Genomic DNA, 11,317 nt, shown 5'->3' with positions numbered 1-11,317 from the left:
TATCCTTCCAGAGAAGTGCTGGAAGCTCAGGGACATGAATGCCTAAACAGGAGTGGTGTGGCTCTTCAGGAAGGAAAATTCCTGCCTTCCTTTCTTGGGAATTAGATCTGAGTTTTTCGTCCTTGCTATAGACAGTACAGTACCATTTCTGACAACGTGTGTTTTTCCTTCTTTTTTCAGCAAACAGTATTCCAGGAGAAAACTTGGTAGAAAAATCAGTCAGCTCAAACTTTTTAGGTACCAGATGTAGTTCATTGAAGAGCTATCCCTAATAAACTGCTTTGGGGAGTGTATCCTACCAAAAAACACTGAGAATTTGACTGTATGGGTGTTTCCTGTGACAAGGAAACACCACCTCCTTACCCACTGCTAAACCCTTACACAGCAAGAAGGAATTTGGTTCCTGTTGACATGCAGGGTCATGCTGGAATGGCAGAAGGGCTCACAGTCACCTTCCTCATGTATTACTGACTTCAAGGGTATGATGACCTGATTTATACAGTAGTTACAGATTGTTATGGGTTTCATAGCATTGCAGTCAGCACAGGTTTAGTTCTGGTGCCTTACCTGTCATCCTGAAATACAGTAAGTCTCACCTATTCATATCTATTGCTGCTACTAGCTGTCATTTTAGCATTTATACATTCATCATTATTTTTTATCCGTCTTTGTAAACATACTTCTTGAAATGGAAGAATTATCAAAACTTTGTGCAGTACTCTGACAACAAAATTAGAAAAAAAAGACATATTCCGGCAATGTAACTAGAAACACGACAACATTTAATTTAAATAAAAAACTTTATTAACAATGTAAAACGTTTAGTATCTTACAGTCTGAGATAATTCTAGCATGCCCTATAAGAGTTAATAGTGATATGCAGACACCATGCTTTGAATTCTATTGGAAACAAAATGGGTTGGTGTTGAGTTTTACGTTGTTTATTTTAATACACCTTTTAATATTTTTTTTTTCCAAAAGCTTGTAGAGATACTATCAGCTTGAAAGGAAATCTGTTGCTTCTATGCATTGTACAGTATGTAGATATTACAATTTCTCTGTATTTACAAGTTCTAGGTGTTTTCATATATGGTTTGTTTATGATAAATTAAGATATTTTTCTATGAAGCTTTTAAATTGAGATATAGTGGAAGACTAAATATGAATGAGAGCACAAAAAGCAACTGGAGATTTTGTGCAAATTCTGTTACAATATTGTTTAAATGTTGTAGAGCTTTAATATTTTTGCTACTAAATAGTTTTCTATGCTTAAAGACTGTTAGAATATGATCAAGTATTTTAATATGATACTAATAAGAGTACTGTACTATGCACAAACTTTTAGCTGCAGTTCAAACAATTAAAAAAACCCCTTTAAGATTATCTGTAAACCACAATTCATGTCTCTTTGCTCCGAGTGGTTGAAAGTAAGCATGCAAAACATACTTTAAAAAGTTGTAAAAACATCCTGTTATGCTAGATCTATCCCACAGCTGCTTTTTGACCACCATAACCTTAAATTATTAAAACCCTTATTTTGAAAAGGGGAATGGAGAAGAGAAAAAGGAATAGGCTAGTGTAGAAAATGTACTTTATAATCAAGAATAGCAATGTTCATCTTTTCAGTGGTCAAATAATAGGGGTTTAATCAAAGTCATGATTTTCTTGGTGCTTCTGTACTTAATCTTCTAACTTGAGACAAGACAACACAGTCCAAAGAATCGTCGCTTCCGTCTTCTTACCAATGGATATGGAGTCAAGTTTAGGAGGCTGCTATCATCTGTGATGAAAAAAACCACAATTTAATCCAGGCATGTACACACGCACACACACAAAAGCATTTATATCATTTATGTGTCCTAAAAGCACCTACAGGATCAAGTAATAGATCCCACTGTTCTAGGCACAGAGCAAATAATAACCTGAATTTTGTATCTAAGAGCCTTACAATGCTAATTCTCTGGATCTCCATGATAATGCAATAGAAATTTTGGCAAGAAGAATACCAGTTCAATCATGAAACCTAAAGCAAATTACACCTCCAGTACTGGGAGACCTAAGCCACAATATTCCTGCATGGATGAATAACATTAGGGTCCCAAATAAAACCTGAAGATAAGTAGCTTGATATCTTGCACACATGCAAGTTTGGAAATTGCAAAGTTAAATTCTGGCTTAATTTAAACATTAAAAAAACTTTTATTGGGCGTCCATTTGTGGACGCCAGAGAGAATTTCCATTTAAAACAGCAACACTGCAACATCTTGGCACATCAAGAGAAAAAGCACTTGTCTGGGAAATTTAGCACAATATGTTCACCTTGTTTCTGGTTACCTTTCTACCTTTTATATTAACCCATTTTAAATTCATACAAAATGTTTATGTTAGTGCCTACACTTAATGTTAACTCACACACTGTCCGTGAACTATCAAGCAAAATCTTTCAGAATTCACTATGAATTTGAGGCATCTTCAGGCATGGTTTCAGTCTAAGAGCTATGCCTCATTCTGATTACATCAGGGACCTAGTTTTGACTGTAGGCTCTGGACATTACTGTAAAACAACTGCTTAACTAAAAGAACATAGGTAAGAAATCATTTAATATTGTGACTCAAGCTTACAAACTACATCAGCTAAATTTCTTAGCATAGTACATTTCCTGCTGTCACATCAGAGAATTCCATACAAAAAAAACAGGTCTGTGAGTAGTCAGTAACATTATGTAAAGCTTTTGTGGTCTTGCAACCTTAAATCCATTCTGTCTGTCACTGAAATCAACAGCTGAACACTCAGTCATTTACTGAAAGCCGGATCAGGTCTTGTAAAGATCAACTCATTCAATGGCATTCATCTCATAATCATTCTCTTAAACAGTGCTTGTAGTTCATGTACAGGTCAAAATTACAGTCCAGAACATATTAATTAGCTGTAATGTTCCTTGTTTGTTCTATTTACTTATACTGTTATCCAGCTTTAATTAACTAAAGATCTTGGAATATTTCAAAAATTTTAAGGACTATATGAATAATGAGTATGACTGTCCATTCCTGAGGCATCCATTCTCAGAGGTCATCTGTAAAATATGATCACAGTTGGAGTCTGTGGGAACTGAAAGAACACCATTTATGATTATCTGATCCTGGGGCACGTCTCAGAGTTTTCAAACTCTAGCTGACACGCTTCCCATCCTGCAGCACAGGTGATTTTCTGGCCAGTGTTGAAGGGCAGCGTAGACATCAGACAGCAGAGAAGAATCCTGTATGCCTTTATCTCTGTTCTGAATTCAAGTTTCTATATGCTTTATATCCCCCAAATTTGTCTTTTTCTTCCTTATTTCCACCACGCTCCTTTCTTCTAGGCTAGTCATAGACTGTATGGCATTTTTCCAGTCTCTGCAATGGCACATCTGTATCAATGTATCATAAGCAATTCCCTTTCTCCTTTCACATGGTTCTCTATCAAGCCATCCTGCCATAAACTCTTACTTGTATAATGAATTCATCCATTCCATAGTCATCTTTTACCATATCATGATGAATGATAGACTGCTTAGTTACTTGGGACAAGATCTAGGACATATTTAGGCATACTTCACCAGCTGCCACTGTGCAAAGACTATACAGCATTTAAGAAATACACATTATCAAGAAGAAATCAAGAAGGAAAATTACTGTCTTTTTAATGTTGTTCACATGAAGAAAGAGAGTCTCTGTAGATGTGGAATATTTAACGCTGCTGGGCCACAAAATGAAGGCCCATTGCTAAATACATGCATGGGATGGAGATCCTGCCCCTCTGTGTAGGGTGCCTTATAGCTGGCGACGGGGTAAAGCAGCCTGTTAGGAGACTCAAGGCAAGTATCTTTTCTGCACAGGGTCAGCGTCATATCACAGAAGCGACAAGCCCTGTATGGGTAAAGCAAACCCCATAATTCAGTAGGATCCCTATGATAGTCTGTGCAATTTACGCTTTCATTACATGTGAAAAAGAAAGCCTCCTGTCCAGGGAATTAGTTGTGCTGCTGCCTTCATGTCACCAGGAAAGGTCTATTATTTTATCTATAGATACCATACTTATAAAATTCTAAAATACCTCACGTGAAACTTGAGAGGCCAACATTCACATATTAAATTCTGGCTCCATTGAATCAGTAGGGAGGAGGCTTCACCTAGGTTTTTTTTTTTTTGTAACTTCTATTAAAAAAAAACCTAGATTTTTTTGATCAAATGGAAGGCAAAACCTTTACTTATCTTAATTTTTCTTACATGAAGAAAATACAAAAACCTACCTTGATTTTTCAGTGGTAAAGGCATAGTCTCCCTGAGTTTACTCAAAAGGTTTTTCATTTCTCTCATATCTCTGTGGAAACAAAAGTTGAAAGTGATACAAAAGAACAGCATTGAAGACTGAATGGGAAATTGCTCACAGTATAGCTTTATAAGCTGAAGTAATGGAGCAATAAATACAAAAATCTATTGAGCAAGCATTTGGTTCACATACATATATCAGAAGATACTTACCAAAATATAGGGCAGTAAATTTAATAAAGCAGCACTTTTAAGCCAGTCTTTTAAGCTAGTCATATCTGGTCCAAATTTATGATCTGTTCTAGCACTTGATTATTCCCTATTAAATGAGATGGTGGGCACAATGTGATTCTAGTGGCAAAATACACAATATGCCTTAAAATTAGCACAAGCTAGTTCTAATGTCAACTTAATACTCATTATCAGCATTTTGTAGCGTGCCATGAACTCGCTGCACTGCTCAGAAGGAAATTATAATACATGTAGCTAATCCATGACACTTAAGCTCCCTGCACATTAAGTGAAAAATTTTAGAAACAGGGCTGTCACTCTCATGCCTCTTAGGAGGACTCTGGCATGAAATTTTCAAAAAGGCAGAAGATGGAAAATGTGATAACAAACTATTATCTCACAAAGCAAGCTACATTTGGATATGTTTTGAGAGAGGCCAGAAGTTGTGAACAGGTTGCTGTTTTACACGTAGATGGCAGACTAGCAATTTTGTGTGCAGGCTTGCGATGTCTTAAGGATTCAAGAACAATGTGGTCTTGCCTCATTCATCTACATATAAATAGTTCTTAGAAACGAAGCAGCATAACTGGTAAGAACTTGCTCAGTTTTATTCTCCAAGTTACTCTCTCAATAGAACCGAACTTCATTTTGTATAATAAACATGGTAACCATTAAAACTCAGCAGCAGCTTAATATACAAAGACATCAAAATAGGTACTTATTGCAAAGAAATGTTGGACATAAGGATTACCCCCTACAAAAGGGTCTCATTTTTGTCTTTGAACTGCACAGTTGACGGGGTAAGAGAAACCCACTTTGACAAACCTGTGGATGATATTCCCTTCGTAAAGCTTTCACATTCGTAACTATAGGCAGAAACAACGGGCATGAACTAGATTCTGTGCTTTCAATTTATGAATGCCAAACTGCAGGCCAGCAGATTTCAGGTACAAAATCAGAAACCACTCAAGATGAGACAAAAGCTGCCACTTTCAGAGAACCTGGCCCACTAGCAACATCATTCCCCACCCGTTGTTTTTGACAAGAACCCTTTAGTAATTAGCCTAATCAAGTATGTCACTTCTCTCTGTCCTTGTTTACGAGTTGCTCTCAGATATGTTAAATGTAACAGAAATGTCAACAGGTTATTTAGTTTACTAGTATCTCCAACTCTAGCAACACTGCCTAATTGGAAAAGCCTAAAAAATTCTAGACAGAAATTTGGGTTTTTTTAGGAATTAATTGCTACACATACCTTTCAGTGTTTTCAATATCTGTGGAAACCTGCCATAAATGCTGTTGAGTATCTGTTGGTGATGATGATGTGTCTTCTAAAATAGGTACTTCAGAACTCTCCTCCACTTTAGTATCTAGGATCTTGGGTGGGGCACAAGTTTCTTTTCCTTTAAAATATTTAAACAAAGCATGTAACCCCTTATTTAATAATTAAAATGCACGCTCAGATTAATCATTGATGTTTTGACTTTGATCTTGCACAGTAGAAATGAAGAGAGTGGTGAATGCAAACGCTAAGCAAGGACTGGTCAGAAAGAGAACAGACCACACCAATCTGCTAATCAGTGCTGCTATACATGTTACTCCTACCAAACAAAACTAAGAGAAGTCTCATGCAGGCATGTGTGGAGCTTAGAATTTTACATAGTGAATATTATGAAGGGTTTCAATTAAACTCCAGTGGCTCACGGGACACAAAATAAAGAGCCAGAGGACAAAACAGAACAAAGTAAGGAAGGAAACTAGAGCATACATTCTGAAAGCAACTTCAAAAACTTTGGCACTTAAGAACATTGCAACCCATGTCTCCTAGTACAAAAATGTGCAGTTTTGTACTTGGCGATTTTAAAAGCAACACATAGCTGCCACCACTTACAGCCCAATACACCTTATATGCTGAATTTCCATGCTTACACTTGCCTAATTTACACTCACTTTATAAAAATGAAATGCAGTGTTGGAATTTAATGGTGGCTTCATGACAGATCTGCCAGGGCTTTTGTCAGGGAGAGAATGGGATAAAGGATTGGGAGCATGATAGTGGAGCATGCAAGAGAGCTAAGTACTGGTGAGATTTTCTGGTATCCTCACAAACCTCTTGTGGACTGTCTGATGGCATTTCTTTTCTGTAGTGGCAAGTACAGTCCTAGCATCAAGTACATTTAAATGAGAAAACTGAAATTGGAGTGCCTCCCAGACACGTTATTGAGAAATTAGTTTTCCCTCCTCTGAGTTCTCTCATGTAATGGAGTAAACAATCTCAGAAAGAAAGATATTTTCTGTTCTAAAAACAGAGCAAATATGTCAATGTTTAAACCAGTGGTACAAGGAGTTGAGTAGGAAATGTTTTTTCATCTCACCATTTTTGCAATTTGAAAAATTTTCACATCAGGACAAACATGAGTAGATTCTATGAGGTTTGACAAAGAACAGGAAGAACAAGAACAGCTAACAGAGTAGTGGTCATTTAATGCAGACCATGCTATATTGCTCTTCCATATCACAAATAAGTATCCCTGCTATCAGGCTTGTAACCTTGTTTTTTTAAAACTAGAAATTCCTGGATCTTAAGAAGTTCTTTTGGGGCAGGTTCTCTAAACTGTTGTATTCTGCTAAATTATTACTTTGCTTTAAAAGAAAAAAAAAAAAAAAAAAAATTCTTTGCTACTTGTCTGAATGTCAAACTAGACATTACTTATGCTGCAGAAGATACTTGGTTAATGTTTTCATTACTCTCTGAAGTCAGTAGGAAGCCCTTTTCCCTGCTTCCCTGCCAACTAAGTCATCTAACTATGATTCCAAGAGATTGCATGACCAAAAACCGCAAGTTTATAATCTGTAAAAGAATGATGTCCTGTGTTTGTTCTCTGATGCTTACTTTGGCATCCACTGCTAACTTGTGCTTTGCCAGATCCCTCTGTGAGCCACTTTAACCAATCAAATGGTACAAGATTACCCCAGTAAAAGGAAAAATAAAATGTGAACTTTTCTGATGCTGCAGTGATTTAAGCCAGGTCAGTAAAGAACTCTACATGTTCCAGAACAAGTGCCACAGGAGGGTGACCATATGGCCTGAAGCAGTGGAAGGGAGGAATTGAGGGCATGGTAAAGGAGGGGAGATAGTGAGGAAGGGATCGAGATCTTTCTGGTGGTAACAAGCTATTATGCTGACTCAACTGCTTGTGGAACGGCAGCCTAAACCTACTTCCCAGATTATATGTTTTACTCTGTATCACCCTTTAGGTATAACTTTAAAATTTTTCTAGTTCTTAACTGCAGTTTATGCTGTTATTTTAAGGTTGTATTGTAAAATTTTGCTTGTTTATTTGTGTAAGCTTCATTATTCATTATTTTTCCCATTGCAAGCAAGATACGTTACCAGTATCTCACTTCCCACTTCTTTGTAAAAGAGGGTTGCCCCAAGGAAACCATCTAATTTGCCACTGATATCACAAAGTGTTACTGCTGGAACTAGGTATTAGTTAATTTTTCCATTATTTTGCAGTGTTATGTTGGAACTCAACCTTTGGTGACATGCTGTCAAGAACAGCCCTGTCTATAGATGCATCCTTCAGGGATGTGGAAGGTGTTTCAATGGTGTTTCAATATTGGATACTAGATTAAATAACAGAAAAGGTTCTTTTTTGCAACTTGAGAACAAAAGCACTGAGACTGTAACATTCTTTTTGTTAGCACAAAGGCAATTTCTTGCAGGTTTAGCAGAATGAATGGCACAGATTTCTTTTAAAGTGAAAAAAGCTCTTTAGCGTTAATTCTGTTTTATTGTGAACAATTCAAGAAGCCTTTCTTGAATTTCAGAGCATGTGCTCAATCACTTGAAAACAGTTAAAGAGTCAGCTACTAATAAAGGCTGTGCTTGAATAATGTATATGACTCAGGCTTAACATTTCTACTACATGGCACAGCCTGTAGAGAAACAAAAGCTCGTTAATCTTCTCATCCTTCTACCGGCGGTAAGGATATCTTTCGTGTTACATGTTCTTGAAATAGGGGTATGAACCTAATTTTACTTTCAGTTTAGTCAGTGGAAAGGCTTTCATTAATTTCAGTTGGAGTTTGATCATGTACACAGTGTTTTCAAAGGTGTCCACATGCACTTGCCAGTTTACTGGCACACGCTTGGTAGTGTGGCACACTGGCAGCTGAGGCTCTTCTTACTGTGAAACTTTAACATCAAGCATAATGTATTCTTTGTCTTCTAGACTCTAATCCAGCATATTTTTTTACTGCTTTAAGAAGCAGAAAACACCTTTGGTATGAAATGAAATTCACTGAATTAAAAAATGCTGAAGATCAAACTTGAGTGACGATAAATGAGAGGGTAGAAAGTGATCAGCAAGGCTACACACAACATCTATGATCTCTCTGCTTTATGTGTCTCACTTGCTCCGTGTTTGCTTCTGCCATGCTACCCTACGCACCTACACTTAGTCATCATGTATTTCCCAGAGGAACTTAGATAATGAAAAAACCGTTTATTATAGGTACCTCAGAGGTAGTTAGATTTCACTGCAGATGAACTGGAAAGATCTTTGAGGGGAATAACAGAATTTAACAAAGCTGAGAGAACGCGTCTCTCAAAAAGAAGGCAGCATTTGCATCAGGCTTCTACCCTGGAAATTAAGGATAAATGCACAAGCTATAGATCACAGCTGAAGTAAATGGAGAACATGAAATGTGGCAAATATGGCTAACAGCCTGATGAACTTCATTCTGGACTTACACTTCGGACCTGCAGAACTCACAGGATTGTGTTGGTGGAAATATTATTATTAAGGAAAATGCAATAGGAACAAGTCTGCATTATAAGTTGTGGTTTCCTCCTTCCAAGCCTGCTTCTGTTCTATTCATTTTGGACGCTTCACAGTGTCCACATGATAATGGGTGATTCTCTGGATTTTTTAAGCGCTTTTTTCTCCACACCTGTGTGCTTCTCTTCTCACTCACATTTTAGCCCTTCTGTGTAAGTAATATGTCTGAGTAATTACACAAATCTACCAGACTTTAAATAGAATGCTGAGATTGCAGCACATCCATTAAATAATCCTTCCTTTCTCCTTCAAAACTCTAAATAGCGTGTTATTTAAACAAAGCCAAGTAAAACAAAAATCCTTTCACTGAACGGAAGGTTTATTTTTGTAATCTGGAATATAAGCTATCATAGGCTTTTAGGTACTATTTTAAGGAAACATATGTTGTTATCACAAAACACATACTGGAAAAACAATTATGCCAGAAACTTCTTGCATGGTACACAATAGAGTTATCTGCGTTTTGGTATCATTATGATGTACCAACAATGCAGGAATGAGTTCAGTGTAAATTTACATTACAAAAGCCTAATGATTTCTGTTCATAGTATGCACACAGTATTTTCCGCAATTCTTCACTTTTTTACCTAATTATTCAGGTACCTACCACTCTGGTTAATGCTGGTATCCTTCTGCCCTCAGCTATGTTTACACAAGTCAGATGGGGCCCACACATCTCAATTAGAGTGACTGAACTGTATTTTTTTCTTCAGGGCTTCCAAACAGGCTTGTGGTAAGAATAAACAATATGTAGGTTACAAGCATTAAAGTATTTTGCATCTTATTCTGAGAAATTATTCACGTACAAACACAACATTTAGAAAAAAAGACCATTTCATACAAGAAACTGTAAGATTCTGGGAATCTAATGTATTCTGGACCCATTTTTCCCCATAGATATTAAAATTCTCCTAAAATGACTAGAGCTATGTCTAAATAACTGACAGCAGGAATTACCTCTCCATGTATATACGCATCTTTTTGCAGTAAGTTACAAACAGTATAGCAGGTTGTACTGGTTATGGACCATAAGAATGATATATTCTTATAATTATACATGAGCAGTGACTTATTTTTTCAAACCCAGCATAAATGGCTATCAGTTTCAAACTTTGTACTTCTTCGACAAGGTAGTTTTAAGTATTTTTACAACATATTTTGAACTTTGGAAAACACCTCCATTTCATTTTAACTGTCCCTTTCTTGCCTTTGATTTGTTACATGGGTTTAGTCCCTTTATTAAAATGAGTGCCTTGCTCAAATGCTGCATAGCTAGCTAATAGAATGATCGCAATCTGCAATTTAGGATTTTAAAAAATATTTAAACCTGTATAGACATAAAACTTTGGTAATGCACACTTCCACAGTGACATGCTATAACGATCCAATGATATTAATAATATTTTACAGTTCCTTACAATGAAAAGAATATTTTACTATTGTAGATACATGAATCGGCAAAGTTCTTTTATCTGTTATGTTTACATATTAAAAATGCAATGAAGTTCTTTATAAGGTATCAATGAAAACCTTTGACCCAGAAATATTTGTGGCTGAATACAGCAATGCATGCTGAAGCCTAGTAAAGAACTCTGAAGTAGTTCTGTGTTTTCTCCATGTGGGACCTTGAAAACCTCAGTATTAATTTGGAAAAAGGGTAATCACATCCAGCAGCTTCCATGGACAGAAATTAGGTAAACTACTTCTTCTAAGACCTTGCTAGCTAAGCCAGGATTTGTTTATTTAATCAGAATAGTCATTGTTGGGAACATGCAATGTCAATAAAGTACATACAATATTTAAAGGAATTAAGAGATGAATTTTGTAAACACTTCAGAGAGGTACCTAAGCTCCTTCAGAACATCTTACTTTCCATGAAACTAAATTTTTAAAATTTAAAAAAATATTTCTAGTTTTAAGAACTCTGTTTG

At 36.4% G+C, this 11,317-nt stretch overlaps 1 protein-coding gene across 2 annotated transcripts in view; it reads right to left on the bottom strand.

The window, feature by feature from the left end:
- Positions 1–1,688: 1,688 nt before the first annotated feature.
- Positions 1,689–11,317, bottom strand: part of RGS7BP (regulator of G protein signaling 7 binding protein) — a gene marked incomplete at both ends in the record, with an annotated part of 44,368 nt that continues 34,739 nt past the window's right edge. Inside the window, 3 exons of one of the 2 annotated variants that reach the window (XM_082013786.1) lie at positions 1,689–1,780; positions 4,290–4,360; positions 5,795–5,942. In XM_082013786.1, the coding sequence (XP_081869912.1) occupies positions 1,689–1,780; positions 4,290–4,360; positions 5,795–5,942 (311 nt within the window). Of the gene's footprint in view, positions 1,781–4,289; positions 4,361–5,794; positions 5,943–11,317 lie in introns of those variants that run through there. The other variant, XM_082013787.1, reaches the window with a different exon arrangement.

This window comes from Phaethon aethereus (assembly GCF_964289735.1).
Source record: "Phaethon aethereus genome assembly, chromosome: Z".
Taxonomy (NCBI): domain Eukaryota; kingdom Metazoa; phylum Chordata; class Aves; order Phaethontiformes; family Phaethontidae; genus Phaethon; species Phaethon aethereus.
This window is presented reverse-complemented; position numbering and strand designations above follow the sequence as displayed.